The sequence below is a fragment of the Chelonoidis abingdonii genome, chromosome 13 (assembly GCF_003597395.2).
Source record: "Chelonoidis abingdonii isolate Lonesome George chromosome 13, CheloAbing_2.0, whole genome shotgun sequence".
Lineage (NCBI taxonomy): Eukaryota > Metazoa > Chordata > Testudines > Testudinidae > Chelonoidis > Chelonoidis abingdonii.
In genome coordinates this window covers 17,626,678-17,647,230 of record NC_133781.1, presented here as the reverse complement: position 1 = coordinate 17,647,230, position 20,553 = coordinate 17,626,678, and the positions used below count along the sequence as shown (strand labels likewise).

The window sequence follows — 20,553 nt, the reverse complement described above, 5'->3', positions numbered from 1 at the left end:
CTCGTCTCTTTCTAATCCCACCGTTTTCCTGCGTCATCCTCTGTCGCCGGAAGTGTGCCGTAGTCGGGCTGAGGAAGATGGCGGCGGCGAAGCGAAGCGTCCTGTCGTCGTTGGCGGTTTACGCGGAGGATTCCGAGCCCGAATCCGACAGCGAGGCCGGTGCGCCGGGGAGCGATGGAGGGACGGCAGCGGGTGAGTTCAGGGGGAGCTGCCGCTGCTCCTCCTCAGGCCGGGCTCCTTCGCCGGCCGGAGAGCGCCCGTCCCTGACGGGGGTCGCATCCTCCTCGTTCCTACGGGAGGAGCAACCCCCCCCCCGCCCCCGAGAAGCGCTGCCCACTTCTCTCCATCGCCCCTTACACACGGGCGGCAGGCGAGTGGCGGCGGAGAAATGCCCCTACGAGAGGCGGGCGCCCCCCACCCCTCCACCAGAGCGCCCCTGGGAAGGGGTGAAACACTCCCCGCTCATAATCTCTATGGGGAGCCTCTCCCCGGTTTAGGGGAAATCTGCTCTTTTCCCTTTCTCCGTTGTAGAAGGAGGGAGAGTATTCCTTCGGGTCCCAGTGGAACCGTATCACTTCATCCCCGGTATGCTAATAGAGGACTAAATCTCTTGCGGTAGCTGCGAGGAAGAGGAAATTACTTCTACTCCCTCGCTACCAGTAGCCAGAGAAAGGGAGCAGCCTCCCGTCCCCAGAGGAGTCAGCTGCCTTTTCCATCTTCAGAAAACAATCAGCTTTAACAGTGGAAAAAGTTCTCACCTCTGAGTCTTGTGGGAAGTTAATATAGTGGGAATTACAGACTAGTCAGTTTAATTATCTTTCCAGGTACCAAAATGGAGCAAATAATCCCTGTAATCGGTTTGTAAGGACCTAGAAGGCAATAAGAAACAGTCAATATGGATTTGTCAAAAACAAATTAGGACAAACCAACCTAATATCCTTCTCTGACAGGCTAATAAGCCTTGTGGATGGGGGGGAGCTGCAGATGTACTGTATCTCAACTTTAGTATGCCTTTTGATGCTGCCTCCCGTGACCTTCTTGTAAGCAAAATAAGGAAATATAGTTTAGCCAAACCTACTATAAGATGTGCATGCAAGTGGTTGGAAAACTGTACTCAGAAATTAGTTATCAATTGCTCACAGTCCAATTGGAAAGGCATATTGAGTTGGGTCCCACAAGGATCTGTCCTGGGTCCACTTCTATTTAAGATATTCATAAATGATTTGGATAATGGCATGGAGAGTACACTTGTAAAGTTGGGAGACAATATCAAGCTGAGAAGTCTTGTGTAAGCACTATGGAGGGCAAGATCAGAATTCAAAATGAACTTGACAGTTTGGACTGAAAAAATAGTCTGAAATAAATAGGCTGAAATTCAGTAAGCACAAATGCAAAGTGCTGCACTTAAGAAGGAATAATCGCACAAATACAAACAGGAAATGAATGCATAGAAAGCAATACTGCAGAAAAGGATTTCAGGATTGTAATGAATCACAAATTTAATATGAGAATGGTTCAGTACTGTTGCAGAGCTCACATTTTGTGTTTGCAATTATTAGTGTCCATCTAAATCAGGGTGGATTCCTCTTAATCTTTTTTTGTAATGGTACTTTTTAAGCTGTTTTCTTAAAGAATGGTCGACGCTCATTGGTTGGTAACCATTCCAATGTGTTTTAGTTGCAAATTATAGTCGTAATGCTAAATTTTGCTAATCAGGAGGAGGCACAATTGCTCTACACATTTAACCAGTTATGTAGCTTAACATACACTTATTCAGCTTCTTTATTTTTACATTTTTTACTATAATAAGAAATGCATTAGTCACCATTTTCTATTTTACTAGATGATTAGTCATCATCGTTGTGTATCAAGCTGTATTTGTATAGAAACTAGAATTCAATTAAAAGTACAAAGCCAGGATTTTAAAATTTTTTATTAAGAATTAAAGCTACCATAAGTGTGCTAGATACAGAAAGGAAAAAATTATCAAAATACGTTTTACAAAACTAACTTTATTAAACAAATGATCTAATTAGTGAATTGACGTGATTATTTTTGGTCACCATATCCTTTGGAATTTTAGAACTAGTAGATCTCATTTCTTCCTATCTAGTTGTTTGTTAATAGATTGGGAGAGAAAAACAAGCTTGCCCGCTTTTTCAGCTCCTAGTCGGTGTCTTAACTTTGAATGAACTAGTTATTGAACTGAACTAGTTGAATAAACTGAAATGAAGAAAATATTCTCTCTGTATCTGGAGAAGCGGGAACTGCTGTCAAAAACTGGTTTAGCACTTTGACTCTGGTTCCAAGTGTTTAGTCAGTGACTTCAACCAATTCGATGGCTTGACTTTCTTTAAAACATCAAAATAAAAACTAGTGTTACTCAATATCATTTTATTGAATTACATTATTTGACTGTAGTGAATTCAGGCTTTAACGCAGATTCTCGTAATTTCAAATTTTAAGTGTGTTTATGACGATAAATTAAAATAAATTTAAATTTAAAAATTTAGTTTAAATTTTTTTTTATCCACCCTGATCTAAGTTAACTTTATGCCTTGATTTCCCCCTCTCTCCTATTCCCCCCATGCATGGACTAGAAGAAAAAGGAGGTCTGGTCTCAGAAGCATATGGTGAAGATGATTTCAACCGGTTGGAAGGAGATGAGGATGGGTATGAGGAAGAGGATGATGAAAACAGCAGACATTCAGTAAGTAGTTTGTCCTCTTATGCTAGCTGGTCTGATTCCCTATTTAAATATTTCTATAGTGCCTTCTGTGTAGGGACTTCAGAGTGCTTCCCTAACAGGCCTTTTTTTATCCTCCCTGTGAACTAAGAATAGAATGCAGAAATCCTGACTCTTCATCCTCTCTTTCAGCCACCAGACCATGCTTACCAAATAACTTCATTTCCTTTTGTCTGTTTTAAATCCAAGAACTCTACCTTTAAAAATATCAGCTCAACTCATCTGTATTGCTTGTTGCTAACTTTTAAGTTGCCATTTTGACTCCACTTTATGGATAAGATAAGGTACTGGCTTTATGATAGGAGAAATGTAAAATAAACCTTCATTTCTTATTGTATAAAATTGGTGTATGAAATCCTGTAGTGAGGAAATGGAGAAGAGAGATGGAAAGCTCGGCTGCACTTCTAAGAGGCATGGGGAAAGCCTTTTAAAAGGGCAGCTAGCTTTTGCATGATCAGGCTGGAGGATTAGCAGGAATGAAATTGTGTAGCATCATGCTGGGTTTTTTGTGCATAATCCCACTTACTACATCAGTATCTTGGTGTAGCAGTGATTTCTTGTCTAGTGATTTCTTGATCTGTATGGCTTTTGTTTGTCATGAAAGCATAGCATGTTTATAACAGCATTTAAATACCAAAGTAATGCATATCGCAAAGCATCCCTAAGACACACATAGTGCATGAGAACTTCACAGGGCACCAATTAGCCAAATGTAGTTATGAGATTCAAAAGGGTGGTCAGTCTCACCATGGAGCAGTGGCCTAATGAGAAGCCCAACTGCTATGAATGGGGAAGTTGGGAATCTGTTTTTGGGTTCCATCACTGGATCCAGCTAAGAGAATCCATCTTCTGGATCCAACCCTTGGTAGTAGGTGGTTGAGAAACATAAAGCTCCTTCCCTCCTCTAGCTGCAGAAAGGAAGAGAGAGAGCTTCTCTCCTTGCCCTCCACAGTCTACTGGCTGGTATGAGATTGTATCTCTGCTGTTTTGCCCCTTCTCCAGCCTTTTAGTTGCTGTGTGGAGTGCAGGAGGGAAGTGGTCACTGTGACTGTAATCCTTCTCCACAAATTCCATTTTTTGTGACTTTCCCTTGTGATTAACGTCAGTGTCTCAGCTGCTGCTCTTAACTGTCCCAAACTGCATCTGGAATTTAAGTTATACTTTCACTGGCTCTGAAGAGCAGAAGTGAAACAGACTGCTCTTGTTAAATTCATTCTTCAGTAGCTTAGAAAAGCTGTGACAGCAGAGACCCTGGAGTAATTTTTAGGTGTTCAGAGAGTGTAAACTAATGCAGTTTCATAGTGTTACGTTGGCAACCGTAAGGACTAAAAGCATCTTTTTATTTAAAAAAAGATAAAACGAGAGAGAGAGCTTAAATTTCCCAAAAACTGATGGGTTAGGCTGAAATGCTTGCCAGGAAAACTTTCTTGTTCAGCACTGTGAAGTGGATTTTTCAAGATCTGCATGCACAATTTATTGGAATATATAATGTAGCTAGCCACTATCTCAGAGGGGGCAAGATGTGAAGAGCATCTAACTTTCTTCAAATCTCTGTACTAATTATTCATACACTTCCAGCTCTGTATGTTACTTATAGCCCTGGATGGTCTACGACCCAGTTACCTAGACTGGCTCTCATCTTATGTATTGTTGCAATAGTAGGACGTCAGTTTCTGGGACTAATACTTCAAGGATTAACATTGGAGCCTGCTTTGTGGAAGGCTTGACTTCGGAATTTGCTACTTCTCCTGGTTCAGCTGAGTCCAGGTTTGGTGGCCTTCAGAGAGCCTTAATTGACTAGGCTTTTGTCTGTTTTTCCATATATTTACATTGGCCACAGTATTGACTGGTAAGCTGCTTCCCTGAGTAGTTGTGTGTAACTTGTATGTTTGGTTTTGTAAATAATACCTATATGTTAAGGCAGTAGATTTCTAACAACCTTTTGCATTGTCTAAGACTTAATATTTGTGAAAGTATTGCACCCCGTGTTCTCTTTGATTTAATAGCCATTATAAACAAAGGTACCTTCTCATTGGTAAAAGCATCATGAGTCTGATAAAAACATGGAATTATTCTCTACTGTGATCTTGAATTTTTCTCGCAATTTGACATGCTAGTTAGGACTGAGATGGCACTTTCATTAGCAACTTCTGTTTCGGTTTTTAACTTTCTAATTTTTTTTTTCTGTTGAAGCTGAAACATGAAATGTTTGAGTTCAGGCCAGAGTTGAAACTGAATGGAGAAGTTTGGGGGAAATACAGTCAGCGATCTTTAAGTTAGGGGAGGACAAAAAATATTCTTCAAAAGTGACCCGTTTTGACTTGAGTTATGTATTTACCTCTAAAGATACATAGCTCTTTATGACCCAAGTTAAGTAGCTAATGGAGCAGTGTAGTCCCAGCTAATAATCAAACCTGTTGGTAAAGCCATAGGTCACCTTTAATAGGGTCTACCATGCCCATGCATTTCAAAACTTGATCTCTTAAAGCTCTTTAATTGGTGGCATTTTGTGCAACATCTGGCTCTTATTTCTGGATGGAAATAATAGAATTAAATCCTTCCAAACACCGGCTGTTTTCTCCTGTGTGTTTGGAAGTTGGGTGAAAGTGATTTATGGCATTAAACTAGAATGACAAAGATGCAGTGTCTGCTGGCATCACTGGATCTTTGAAGCTTGTGGGTCTGGCTTAGCACCACCAAGCCTGCATGCTGAGTGGGATGGCAGGCAAAGTGTGCTCTGTATATGTTGCTGGTGTATGCTTGGTGTGCAGTAGGTCTTGCAAATGCTGCTTTTTCTGTGAGGATTACTAAGCAAGAGCAAGCAAAAACTAACAGCTGGAATTATCAGATGATAAAAGCTTGCTGACTTTTATTGTCCAGTTTTGAATATTCAGGAGCTGTATGAATTCTGCAGGGGATATTTGCTACTTGGAGTTGTTCTTTTGCTAAGCAACTCTTTTCCATGGTTTATCTGATTCATCTCTTGGTCATGCAAAGGGGTGGGATAGAACTCATGATGACTTGTTGGTTGAAAGGGTCTTGGACTGTCACTGGGCTGTTGAATGCAAGCCCCTTGCTTTATATGCAGGAACTTGCCAAGCCCACCCTTTAAGCTTAATCCTGTAAATTCTTGTCTTGTAGGAAGATGACGATTCAGAGACTGAAAAACCTGAGGCTGGTGACCTAAAGGTATTTGGAAGTGTGGTGGGGTGCGGTTGGGTAGCTGTCTGCAACAGGACTAAGTCTTAACAGCATGGCTTGGTTCATGGTTTGTTTTCTGCTCTGGTTAGTCTAAGTGCTTAATTGTTTTTATTCTATTTTATTTGCACCTGTAACATGAATATTCTGGGATTTTAATTCTGGCTCCTTAAAAAGATCTAAAGAGGCAGCAGAGCTATCTAGCTGGAGCATTGATTGATTGGCATGCAGAGGTCTGAAATCATGAGTGATCCATGTTGTGAAGTGGATCTGACATGGTGGGATACTGACAGGAGGCTTTATTGCACTGATCTGAAAGAGATCATAATGTAATACAAGGAGCCTATCCTGAATATTCAGAGCCATGTTCTGACCCGTCTGAACACTTTCATCTGGAAGACAGATTTTACATGAGAAACAGCTTGATTCAATTAGGAGTGTATTCCTAGAGATTGTAAAATCTTACTAAATCATTTGAGAAATAATCCAAGAACTTCACACTGGTGTTAGTGTTCCTGTTGTAAGGATTCTTTGTGTAAGGATGGACTGTGAAAGGCCATCATTAATATCAAATTAGAGATTTCCAAATAATTGCTTTCATAAATTACCTTTCACACCCTTGTGCATTGTATAGCATATACCAAGGAATACTTTACACAACTTTGTGGTGCAAGGCAACAGCTGTTTAATAACGTATAGTAAGTCTGAACAGGGACAGGAAGTATATTTGGTGGGGATACTGTATCTGCTTGAAATTGCATAGGAATATCTATAGAGAGCTAAAACTAATGTGTTAGAATTTGGCTAGGAAATTAGGTTAAGAATTAATTTCCCTAACAATATGAAAAGTGCTGTTGCATATTGAAAGAGAACAGATTGTCAAGGCCTTCATTTTACCAAGGACCTGTGTCCTCTCTGACAAGGTATATCTTAACCCTACAGCAAGGCTTTCTGATTTTCAGCAGGAGTTTGGAAATACTATGGTAGCTTCAGGTACTCTTAAAATATAGAGGTCTTTATTGGATAGCATGAAAATTAACATAATGATTTCGGTATTATTTTTATCCAGTTTGAACATGTTTCACATGCCTCATCAGCTTACATCATTCTTTGTATTAAGTCTGTCTATACTTTTAATATACCTAGAGGTTTTGGCAGCTGGATAGGAGTCTGTGAGTGTCTTGCACCTGGGAATGCGTGGGATATGGTGTAGCTTTTTGGCATACAGGAGGAGGCTGAGGTTTTTGATACTAAGAATAAGGAGAAATACATTGCAGTTTTCTCTTATGTCTTTATTCAAGGAGGAAAGTGATTGCAATTAGACTTTAACAGGGTTAAAAAAAAAAAAAAAGGTCCATTGGTGGCTATTAGCCAGGATGGGCAGGGATGGTGTCCTTAGTCTCTGTGACCCATCCCCTGCTAATGGGCGGCAGGTGATGGGTCACTTGGTGATTGCCTGTTCTGTTTATTCCCTCTGGGGCACCTGGCATTTACTGCTATTGGAAGACAGGGTACTGGGATCGATGGACCTTTTGGTCTGACCCAGTATGCCCATTCTTATGTTAACTGGGTGAAGAGGCTGGGGAGCAGGCTTCAAATTTCTAGTTCCCCACCTCAGCAACCGCTTTCCACTTCTAAATACTGGCCATTGCATCCATCACCAATGGCTAAGCACATTAGCTGGATGTTTCTTCTAAAATTATCAGCAGCCTCAAGAAAATACACATTGGTTTGCACTTGGTTTATGTTTTTACAACCATATGGGCTAGCAATAATTTTTAAAACAAAAGTTTAGACTGTCCAGCAGAAGCTAGTCCCTACTGCAGAACAAAGGGGCCCTGGTGTGGCTACTTGCCTTGCACCTTTTGTGTGAATGAATGAGCTCAATCTCCAGAACAGTTGATGTGACACCTTTTTCCGGCTGTAAATTTCATTAGAAAATACTAATTTTCTTCCCCATGTTACAGGTCATTCAGCTGCAAACAAAAACCTGTTCATGATAGCCAGAGATTGCATCACTGCTACATCTTATGTATTACTGTGCTAAAACTTAAACTATGTATCAAAATATTCATTCATAAACTGTTTTCTCCTTTAACTTCCGTGCTTCTAATGACTAATATGCACTGCTGTCCCAATCAATAGAGCTGCAGATGTGATACCTTGAACACTCCAAGTATTACTTCTATTACCATACTGCCTAGGAGCCCAGCTCATGAGTTAGCCTGTTGTGCTAGGCACTGTACGAACACATAACTAAAAGATGGTTGCTGTCCCAAGGCACTTACAGTCTGGGTTCTTGCACTAAGTAAAATGGGCAGGAATAGAGCTGCTCTGTGCACACACATTTGTAATAAGCAGTAACAGGGAAGAAAATACAAACATGGAGATAAAGCCACAGAGGCTGAGTGACATGCCTAAGGTAATGCAGTAAATTCTGATTCCCATTCCAGTGCCTGAACTAGGAGCACCTTGCCTGCAGCCTCCCTGGTTCTCAGTATATGCGTTCTACTTTGTCATCTTCCTGCCACTGATTTAGTGATGTCCTGGAATTCAAATGGTTCTAGGAATAGAGCCACCATTCACATCTGTGCTGTTCCTCCATTTGAATTGGCAGTAGCTCTTTAAGGCCTGTTCTCTCACTTTAGCTTTCCACTGCTGTTCTATCAGAGCTGGAACAGAGTGCCAGCTACACCTGCTCTGTGGAAGAACAATTATAACAGAAGGGATAATGGGGGAAATCCAGAGTTACATAGAGTAATGTTGTTAGAGCCATACAGTAAATGAGCAAAACATTTTTCAAACATAAAAGCAGGTCTAGCATCAAGGACTTTAATGGTCTAATTTAAATACAGTATTAAAGAGAGACGGTTGTATCCAAAACTTGGAATAGATCATCAGAGGAGACTGATATTGGGAACTGAGAAAATGCTTGATTTCAGATATGAGAAGAGAGGAGTCAGTCATGACAAGAGGGAGACTGTTGCTATCATAGCCGGTAGCATGGAAGAAAATGTAAAGCTGAGTTGGGAGGCTGAGGCTTAGGGAGTATTTAGGCAAGTGGAGTATGTTGGACATGGAGAGAGCCTATGCCTAAGGGGAAGTGAAAGCTGAGATCTAGGGTCCAGTTCAATACATACATAAGCAGGTGCGTCACCATTGACTTCAGAGGACTTGTACCCACCACTATAGCAGTTAATGCCCTTAACAAGGAGAAAAGTTGCACACAGCCTTGGACCTGAGAACCAAGAGCTCGAACTTAATGTGAAAAAAGAAGAAACTGGAATGGTTTAAAACACACCCCCATGGAAAACTGGAAGGGAAGAACATTTTGCTCTGTCATTATGCTTCTGAAAAATAATTCACGCTTTCATTATTTTTTTCATAACCTGACAGCCCGTGTCTACTCTACAATAATCGCTTTGGGAGCATTGATATGATTGTGGCTGTGTTTGAATTAACTGTTCAGTTTAGAGAAGTAATAAACATTTTAAGATAACTTAGAATCCAGCCTTCTTCCTGGGAAGAGACATGAGAGGAAGGAAGTTCTTGTGGTTAAGACAGAGGACTTGAGGAGACCGGTATTATTTTTCCTAACTCATCTACAGGCTTAGTGTAGGCAGGTTGTTTAATCTCTCTCCACCTACCTCCAGGAGGTTTTGAGACTTAATGTCTATGAAGTGCTTTCAGGTCTTTTGAGAGAAGATGATATATTTAATGCAAGTGTGTGTAACTTCTTTAGTCTGGAATAATACCTTGCTCTTGTACTTCACTTTTCATCAGTAGATCTCAAAGTGCCTCACAAAGGAGATATGTCATTATTCCTGTTTTACAGATGAGGAAACTGGAGGCGCCTCAAAGCACTATATGAAAGAAGATTTATGAAGATTCCCTAATAGGAAGGGAGCCAAAAGAAAATGTAAATAGTGACCCTCTTATGAGGACAGACGGACAAGTAGAGTTGCTGTCATGTCTCCCTCTTCTCCTTCTTGTGCTGACAGCTCAAGGATTAATGATTCTGACTCTTTCCAGAGAGCAGAAACATATTTTAAGAAGAATCCTGATACATAAATTAACAGCTGAGCTGTTTGCCCCTGCTTTAGCTGAGGTTTTAGTTAAGTAGCTGAACAACATTCCACATCCCTTTTAAACCAAGTCTTTGAAATTATGTTTCTAAAAGATAAGATCTTAATTCTTAGACTAGATCTTTCCACCTCAAATGCAGGATATAATCATTCCCTCCTCCTCAGTATAAAACATATCAGATGATAAACTGATGTTACACTATATCAGTGGTTCTCAACCTGTTTATGCAGCCCACAATGTGTTACGTGGGCCACAGGTTGAGAACCACAGCACCCCCACCCCCTTTCCCACAGAGGCAGCCAGGAGGGGAGACCTGGGCTGGGGGCAGGGCACCAGGAACCCGGGACCCCTGCACTGGGCCAGGAATGCAGTGCTAGTTGTGGGCCAGCAACGAAGCCCCTAGGCATGGAGCCCCACCTATAACCTGGCACCCCGCAACCCCTGGTTCCCAGCACTCCCTACCCCATCACAGCCCAGAGAGGCCCCCCACCCTGCCCGGAGATCCATTCTCTCACTCCCTGATGCACTCACCAGCACCCTGCTGGCAGGAGCCCTCCTGAAAGCAGCCAAACCTTGTCTCCCTCTCAGCCAGCCCTGCCCCCATCAGACCACAGCCACAATTATTGAATTTTTTTAGCACTCAGCTGGGCTGCATGTGGGCTAATTGGGCCACGGGTTGAGAACCGCTGCACTAGATCTTGGCCAGCTGGACCGGGAAATATCCTTTCTGTGTGAGGAGGCAGTCTTATGAAGTTGCATCTGTCTTAGGGAAGAGGTGGAAGAAATGGCAGGGAGAGCAAAAGGAAATGGAACTCTGATAATGCTCCAGTTATATTTCCCTTATTAGTTGGCTTTAGGCCTAAACAGAATAGGCATATGCCTAGGGTGCAAAATAAGAGTGCCACAAAATATCCTTTAGGCTGTTTGTTCTTTTAAGTGAACTGCTAGCCTGGAGAGTCTCCAATCATGAGTTTCCTAAGGGTGTCATCCTGCCAGGTGGCCCAATGCCAGGTTCCTAAGATGGGGTGGAATTTTGTTCAAACGCATCACTGTAAATCTTATCTGAGGTGCTGGTTGAGTTTTCACTAGCAGTGCTACCAAGAAATCCATTTGAAAACTTCATTTTATAAGTTTTTTGCTGGTAAGAGTAGCAGGAATTTCATACCTACTTTTTCCACCAAGTGGCAGTATATTTCTGTTTTATTTCTTCCCATCCCTTTGATCTTCTTAACATGTTCAGACTAGGAAGTAAACATAATCCTGGCTATCATAAACCCAAAGCATGGCTAATGGAGAGCCATTTGATTAACCCACTAATAGCTTTGGGTAACATCTTTTCCAGCCAAACATAATAATATTCATTCTCCATTGGTTTCATAAGAATATAAATATGACCATACTGGGTTAGAACATTTAGCCCAGTATCCAGCAGGGGCCAATGCTAGATTCTTCAGAGGGAACGAACAGGGCAATTATTAAGTGAGCCATCCTCAGTTGTTCAGTCCCAGCTTCTGGCAGTCAGAAGTTTAGGAACACCGAATGCATCCCTGATCATCTTGGTTAACAGACATCGATGGACCTATCCATGAATTTATCGAATTCTTTTTTGAACCTAATTAAACTTCTTTGGCTTTTTCAACATCACCTGGCAATGAGCGCCACAGATTGACCATGCAGTTTGTGAAGTACTTCCTTATGTTGGTTTTAAACCTGCTGCCTTTTTTATTTCATTGGGTGATCCCTAATTCTTGTGTTATGAGAAGAAGTAAATAACACTTTCTTATTCACTTTCTCCACACCATTCATGATTTTATAGACCTCTATCATATCCCCCTTTAGTTTCTTCTAAACTGAACAATTCCAGTCCTTAATCTCTCCTTATACAGAAGCTGTTCCATACTCCTAATGATTTTTTGTTGCCTTTCTCTATTTTTTTCCAATTTTAACTTTTTTTTTTTTTTTTTTTTGAAGATGGAGCAATGAGAGCTGCACATATATTCAAGGTGTGTGCGTACCATGGATTTATGTAGTGGCACTATATTTTCCTAATTGTTCCTGACATTGTTTGCTTTTTTTTGACTGCTGCTGCACGCTGAGCAAATGCTTTCAAAGGACTGGCCACGATGACTCAGATCTTCTGTGTAGTAACAGCTACTTTAAACTCCATCACTTGGTATGTCTAATTGGAATTATATTTCACAATGTCCATTATTTTGCACTTATTGTGTTGAATTTCATCTGCCATTTTGATGCCCAGTCACAGTTTTCTGAGATCTCTCTAACTCTTTGCAGTCTGCTTGGGACTTACCTATTTTGAGTGATTCTATAGCCTCTGCAAACTTTGCCACCCCGCCATTTACCCCCTTTTCCAGATCATTTTATGAATGTTGAACAACAGTGGTTCCAGTACAGATCCGTGGGGTACTCCACTATTTATCGCTCTCCATTGTGAAAATTGACCATTTTATTCCCATCCTGTTTCCTATCTTTTAACCAGTTACTGATCCATAAGAGGACCTTTCATCTTGTCCCATGACTGCTTGCTTTGCTTAAGAGCCCTTGGTGAGGGACCTTGTCAAAGGCTTTCTGAAAGTCCAGGTACACTATATCAACTGGATCACCCATGTCCACATACTTGTGGACACCCTCCAAGAATTCATGCCTCACCAAGCTATTAGATTTCCCTTTACAAAAGCTATAGTGACTCTTCCCCAGCAAATTGCGTTCAGCTATGTCTCTGAAATTCTGTTCTCTACTATAGATTTAAACCAGTTTATCTGGTACTGAAGTTAAGCCTACCTACTGTAATTGCTGGGATTGTCTCTGGAGCCTTTTTTTAAAAATTGACATTACATTAGCTGTCCTCCAGTCATCTTGTACTGAGGCTGATTTAAGAGAGTTTACAAACTACAGTTCTGCAATTTCATATGAGAGTTCCTTCAGATCCCTTGGTGAATATCATCTGGTCCTGGTGACTTATAATTATTTAATGTATCACTTTGTTCCAAAACCGCCATTATTTACACCTCAGTCTGGGATGGTTCCTCAGATTTGTCCCCTAAAAAGAATGGCTCAGGTGTGGGAATCTCCCTTACATCCTTGGCAGTGACGCCTGATGCAAAGAATTCATTTAGCTCTCCACAATGGCCTTATCTTCCTTGATTGCTCCTTTAGTACCTTGATCATCCAGTGGCCCCACTGATTATTTGGCAGTTTTCCTGCTTCTGATGTACTTAAAAATATTTTTCTGTTAGGTGTAAGATAATATGCAATATTTATTGCATATTATCTAATAAAGCCACACAGTTCACTCTTGGAAATCCGTGTTAAACATGAGGCTTGGGCATTTCTGTGTGCTGTAGAAATGGTCTGGTGCAACTCTTCTGGGTTTTAGGGCAAGCTGAAGATGAAATCCATGCTATCCTGTTGTAAAAAGGAGATTAAACAGTTATTCTTGGATCAGTTAATTGTGCAGTTATTCATAACCAATAAAGATATGTTCTGCTGCCTTTCTAATAGGCACAGCTGTGAGCAAATGGTGAATGAATTCTTAATTTAAGTTTGTGCTCAGTCAGCTTAGATGTAGGATTTTATCTGAACAATAATCAAGCAAGACATTGATTCTCTAATTTAAACAAGGTTATGTGGGGTTAGGTTTCCTTGCGCCTGTGGCTCAGGTCCGCTCCAGAGACTGCATAAAAGCAGTTCAGTATTTATTGCTGTTTTAGGCCAAAAACACACCGCCTCTGAAAGGCTCATCAAGTGCCTTTGCTGTCATAAGCAAAGGCTGTGGAAGTTATAAGTGGATAAGAGCATTATTTTCTGTACTAGTTTTATATTAAAGGGTATGATGGGGGAATGCTTTCCAAAATTGGTCCCCACCTGTGACTAATGCAAATATAGAAAAGTGCCCAGGCTCCTCTCCCCTACACAGCTCTTATGTTTACATTTACCCTGTATTTTTTCCTTGATTTTTTTTTTTTGATCAAATTATCACAGTTGGTCTGGATGAACGTATTTCTGTTCACTTAGAGTGCCACAGGCGCACACATTCTCACTTATCTCAGTCATGGATGCAAACAGCCTGAATAACCAAACAGACTGCAGCTTCCTCTTTGTCATGTTGACACTCAACTTTTGAGGAGCAAGTCTCAATAAGCTTTTCAAGTTCAGACACTGATGTGTCACACTGCTGTTTTCCCTTTAGCGCAGGTGAAGACTAGCGAAAGTATTTTATACACCAGAACTGTTTGACTAACTGAAGAAGGGTGTGTCAGTGAACGAAAACTGTGTGCCTTCAAACTGATTAAAGAAGTGTAAACTTTTGCTCAGAGCAGATAGTGAGCAGGCAGCTAGTTCAGCAGTATGGGGTTCTAATGAAAAGCAGCACAAGCTCCTGATGGTTGTAACTTCACAAAAAGCAGATTGATCTCTAGAATTTTCTCTGGGGAGAACTGTTCCTGGTATGAGACCCTGCATACTGAGTGTAAATCCAGATCCCTTTACATGAGGGTTTATAATGACCAAGAAGGTAAACCCCTTACCTGTAAGCAAGTAGTCATTTAAAATATATAACTACAGAAACACACAACTATATTTAGTAGGGGGAAGGAAATGACTGACAGTTCGGCTAGCATGGATAGGACTTGGATAGATGGCATCCAACAGCCTACATGAGCCTCTTCGGGTTCTCTTTTGGGTGTGGAGCCATGGGTTTGAGGCAAGAGGGAAAGCTGTGGTGGTTTTGTGAACCGGGCTCTAAAATGTGGCATTCTTGACTCTCTTGTTTAGGGTGGGAGGGGTTAAGGAGCTGTATGTAATCATACAGTGTGCTTGGCCTACTGCCAGAAGTACAAAATATTGTTACTCTTTCCTCTTTGTTCTTAATTCCTTCGCTGTAAACTGGGCTAGTCATCGGGGAACGAGAGAAAATGGTTTGAAACGGAGTATTGGGTGTACCCCTCTACTAACCTCTGATCTGAATGATTCTGGACCTAGATATTGATGGGATGGGACTATTAAAACAGAGCATTGAAGTCAAACAAGGACTGTGAGCCCAACCCTTCCGCTCAGCTCACTTCAGATGGCATTCGCAGAGCAATCATTAACTCTCAAGCCCTGATTACTGTTCTGATTGCACTTGATATCAGAAAGTTAGTGTATATGGCTGCCAAGTGAGAGTATATCTACACTGCAGTTAATAACCTACGGCTCTAAGGGGCTGTTTAATTGAGGTATAGATGTTTGGGCTTGGGCTGGACTGGGCTGTAGGACACTGCAAGGTGGGAGGATCCCAGAGCTTGCACTGCAGCCCCAGCCAGAATGTCTATGCTGCAATTAAACAGCCACAGAGACAGCCATGTGAGCCCAAGTCAGCTAACTCAGGCCAGCCACATGTTTTTAACTGCAGTGTAGACATACCCTGAGTCCAACAACTGCTTACAGACTTTGAAAGCTTGTTGTCCTGTCAAAGTTCCTTTTTTACAGAACCCTCCCCTCACTTTGTGTATTGGGATTCTGGGAGGCTGCCAAGTTAGGCTACAGGACAAAAGAAGCAGAGGGGGGTGTCCGATTTGTAGACAAAATGGTGCATTTCCTAAGCATAATGTAACGAAGGGGCGTTTAATAACCTTCAGAGACGTGCTTAGCTTTAACTGTAACCTTGATCCAGCCCTCCCATAGAATAATTCCTTCAGTGGCCGAGTGATCCCTTGGCTACTTTAGGGAGGTAATAGCAATTGTTTTGAGTTTGTGGAGGAGGGGAGTAATACCAGTATGGGAGTACAGCATCCAAACTCTGATGCTTTTGATCATTCTTGCCTCCTCCAGCTCTTCCTAACTGTCACTATTTGCTCTCAGAGATATTACTGATTTCAGGTGATAGTTTTGCTCTGTAAACCAACAGGTGAACATACAATAATGGAGTCTCTAACACTGGCATTGTCAAAGCACACTAGTAACTCTCCACTTAAGGCTATAAAACAGCTTCTGTTTTAAGGCCAATTCTGGAAAGCCACCTGCACCAATTTTTGCGAAAAAAAGTGTGTGTGTGTGTGTGTGTGTAATGTGTTACTAATTTGAGCTTCATAACTCAAAATGTTTTCCCAATTAATCTTAGAATTTCCACTAAAAAATTCTCCACCAGAGAAAGACTAAGCAGATTATATTTCAGGCCAAAGGATTTTTTAAGGGAAACTCTAAGTGTAATTGGGCAAACATTTTGAGATATGAAGCTCAAATTAGCAACTTTTAAAATGTTCCTAATATCTTTAGGTCCACTCAACCAGCAGTGGGATGCATGTAACTCTCAATAGGAATTAGTATTAACATATCTTGAAAGGATGAGCTTCCATATGAGGAGAGATTAGAAAGACTGAGACCATTCAGCTTAGAAAAGAGATGACTGAGGGGGACCTGATGAAACTAATAGGCAGAATATTTAAAACAAACAAAAGGAAGTACTTCTTCACACTATACGTAGTCAACCTGTGGAACTCGTTGCCTGGGGATGTTGTGAATACCAAAATTATAACTGGGGTCAAAAAAGAATTTGATAAGTTCATGGAGGATAGGTCCATCAAAAGCTATTAGCCAAGATGGTCATGGACGCAACCCCATGTTCCAGGTATCCCTAAACCTCTGACTGCCTGAACCTGAGTCTGGATGACAGTGGCTGGATCACTTAATACAGTAAAAGTTGGTGAAGTGCCAGATAAAACAGTCGGAAAGCTCTATAAATGGGCACTTCTGATCTTCAGTGAAATTCCGGTTATAGTCCAGTTGGGGCACGGGAAGGAGTATGGAGTGTGGGCTCTGGGAGGGAGTTGGGATGCAGGAGGGGACTTGGGGCACAGGAGGAGGTGTGGGGTGCCAGATCTGTGGGGCATTCACCTTGGGTGGCTCCCCACAAATGGTGACCTGTGCTGGCTGCTCCTAGACAGAAGCTCGCAGGCTGCTCTGCACACTGCCCCAACCCCAAGCACTAGCTCCGCAGCTCTCATTGTGGGAGCTGCAGGGGCAGCACCTGCGGGCAGAGGCAGCACATGGAGCTACCTACTGTGCCTCCACCTAGAAGCAGCTGGGACAGGTTGCTTGCAGGGAGCTGCCTGAGGAGAGTGCCATGGCATCCTCCTCCCACGCCCTAACCTGCTGCCCCTCACCTCTTCCCACACCCAAACTCCCTCCTCCTTAGTTAGCCAGCATTTTTCATTTACCAGCACCCCTCATCCCCTCAACATGCTGGATAAAACAGCTTGTACTGTAATTGCCCTGATCTCTCCATTCCGTCTGAAGCACCTGGCACTAGGCACTGTTGGAAGACAGAATACTGGGTTAGATGGACCATTGGTCTGACAGTGTGGCCATTCTTATGATTAATGTGAATGTTTTATTTGAGTGACAAAGCTCAAAAGTAGGCCCAAGTGAATTGTCATTCCTCTGCTTTCATGTGTTGAAGGGGCAGCTATTAAAAATATCATTGGCGAATTCTGAAAACTAGTCTGGTTCAAAAGCCAGTTCCAAAACCTCCCTATTAGTGATGACCGCAGTGGTCCTGTATTGACCTTCTGAAAGACATGGCATGATCTGTTGGAGTTAACCTTTCCACAATGAATTGTGAGCTTGAATTGTATATCTATTGCTCTTCTCTTCAGGATTCCACCAACCCTGAAAAGGTACTTCAAGTTACTTGCTCTCTGATTTAGACATTGAAATGCTGTACAATAAACCAGCCTTAGCGTTCTCTGCAGGAGTAACACTGAGTCCACTGAACATTATATCAGTGTTCTCTTTTCTCTTGGCTTCTTGCAATCAGAACACCTGCTTGTTCTGCCTAGTTTTACATAGTAATTCACTGATTGTGCCCCTCTCTTATTCTCAGCACTAGAGACATTGCCTTTCAACTTCCTATTAAGAAACCAGAGGTATTGAGAGGCTTCACTGATGTTATGCCTGGAAGGTTTTTCAGAAGAGTATAGAAAAGTCAGTTTCTGCTACGGTCCTCACCCACTATTTAAAATAAGTGCTCTTTGTTTCAGAAATTAAATCAGTTGGTGCATCTGATCCACTTTTTCTAGGCAGGTGGGCATGGTTACAAGTAGCTTTATCTGCCGGAGTATATTGGCAAGTGCTAAACACAATTTGACATGAAAGAATGAACCTTGCACTGAAATTTTTATTCTATTTTTCTTTCTCATGTTTTTCCCCTCTGCCTCTAGCCCATTTGGCTTGACAACTGCAGAGAAAGATTGTTGCATTGTTGACTTAAAACTTTGGGTTCAAAGCTGCAGCCCTGAATTCAGTAAACCAGTTCTTATGAACTGTTTTGAAGATGAGTAGGCACGTATTTGGACGTGTCTCATTCCTTCCCCGCCAGGCATACAAGCCGCAACAGACTCTTCACTCCCTGAAGTGCTGAATACCAAAGATTATTGACACAGGTGTGGCTTGTCTCTTCAGCGAGAGCCATGAAAGATTTTTTTAATCTGTTCTATAAAAACTTCCAGAACACTGAATAACTTGTGGTGCCACTTTTCTTGCATTCTTTTCACCAGCTAGACTGGAAGAATATGCACATTTCTATTAAAGCATGACTTATTTTTTGACCCTCTGACTACCTGCAGAGAAACCTGCTGTTTTGTTTTACATTTCTGGCATTGTAACTTTTTTCTATTAAATGTTCTTGAATGGTGCCAGATTGAGAGCCCTGGAACTCTCTCCCTTTACTTACAGAGCAATGACAGCATACAGTATCAGTGCAAACCTTCCACTCTTATCCCATATCTTAACCAACTCTTTCATGCCTAGAGGGATTCCCCCCCGCCCCCCGCCCCCCACCCCCCCCCCCCCCCCCCCCCCCCCCCCCCCGCTCTCCCACCGCTTGGGTCTACCAGTACAGTTAGGTTGACAACCAAGAGTGTATGTCAAGGCCTAACTCTGCAAGTTTACTAAATTGTAGCTCCTACCGATGTAACTCACCTACTACACGCAACTAATAACGCACCTCATGAGAGGCATAGCACTTAAGTCAATGTAGTTCTGTCAATGCAGTGTCCAGTGAGACACTGCATGCTGACATTTATTGTTGCTTGCCTTTCAGAAACCGTCCAACAAATTGCAAATGCTGTCAGGTAAATGTGTGCAAGCGCTCTGGTGAGAGCAAGCACCGCGCGACACAAGGAGCATAGCATGGATGTGTAAAACCAATTCAATTACATCAACATACAGCCACCGCAATAACTTGAGTTGATTTAATTTTGTAGTGTAGACGTTGCCCTCAGTCTCTAGGGTGTATTCAGTCCTGGGCCTTTCCAGGAGTGACAGCAGAGGTGCAAATAGTGCTGCATGTGCTGATGGCTCAGTTTTGTGTTATGGACACCTGCCAGTGGGAGACAAATTGAGATTACCAAGGCAGTAGTCTTTTATACCATTTTAAACTTCCTTATAGCAGTGCACTGTGCGTGCTGGAAACTAATTTGGCACAGGGAATCCTTCTCTAAACAATGCTTGGTGGATATGAGTTTCTGATGTGCTTCCTACAGAATGAAAATCTTTGCACCCTTTTTCTGCTGGCATAAATAATTAGCCCCACAATTGCTAGGATAATGTGCTTTTTCATGGATTTTTATTAACTAACCTTGCAACTTCTTATCTCTCATTTTTCAAATTAATGAACAATATCTGTTTTCTCCGTCACTTGCCTAGGGTCTTTCTCTAGCATTAAATATCTGTCTGCAGCAGTATAGTCCTCTTCAGTTGTTGCTCTTACCAGGTCTCTGAATTTCTGCTGTGGCACTTAATTTCTTTCTCTAGACTTTGAAGAAAGAATTTCGATGGGATGTACTTAGCAAAGAATTATTGTGCAAGAAGAAATTTCCTTTGCCAGCACTCTTGCATTTTTCCATTGCTGTTGTTGCTGAGATCTAAGTTTTCTCACAACTCAGCTTCACCTTCGATTTAATCCTGCTGTGAAATAATTCTTAAAGAAAATTCTCAATGATTTGACGTTTCAAAATTATCAAAATGATTTGACGTATTCACCCACAAAAGCTTATGCTCCAATACATCTGTTAGTCTATAAGGTGCCACGGGACTCTCTGCTTTTTACAGATCCAGACTAACATGGCTACCCCTCTGGTATGTGATATTTATGATCTCTCACAAAGTTGCTATTCTTTCTTCTCTGTGGACTCAAATAGGAAGCAGAAATGGGATGAGAGAAGTTACTGGGTTCATGGGGTTCCCACAGCAATAAACACCTTTATTGAGCTTGTTCACTTTTAATGGGAATTACCAGAGACTATATTTGGCTACTTTTATGACTAAACTTGTTGTTTTCATTCAAAATGGAAATCACCTGAATCCGAACTAATAGATAAGAACTGCCATATTGGTTCAGACCAAAGAGCCATCTAGCCCAGTATCCTTTCTTCTGCCAGGTGCCCCAGACGGAATGAACAGAACAGGTAATCATCAAGTGATCCATTCCCAGCTTCTGACAAACAGATGCTAGGGACACCATCCCT

At 41.8% G+C, this 20,553-nt stretch overlaps 1 protein-coding gene across 3 annotated transcripts in view; it reads left to right on the top strand.

Annotated features, from left to right (window-relative positions):
* The first annotated feature begins 37 nt into the window (after nucleotides 1-37).
* The window catches only part of SAP30BP (SAP30 binding protein), a 53,265-nt gene continuing 32,749 nt past the window's right edge, over nucleotides 38-20,553 (top strand). Inside the window, exons 1-3 of one of the 3 annotated variants that reach the window (XM_032792912.2) lie at nucleotides 38-192; nucleotides 2,604-2,710; nucleotides 5,888-5,935. In XM_032792912.2, coding sequence (XP_032648803.1) covers nucleotides 78-192; nucleotides 2,604-2,710; nucleotides 5,888-5,935 — 270 coding nt within the window. In that variant the 5' untranslated portion in view covers nucleotides 38-77. Of the gene's footprint in view, nucleotides 193-2,600; nucleotides 2,711-5,887; nucleotides 5,936-20,553 lie in introns of all 3 variants that reach the window. The other 2 variants (XM_032792910.2, XM_032792913.2) reach the window with 2 other exon arrangements.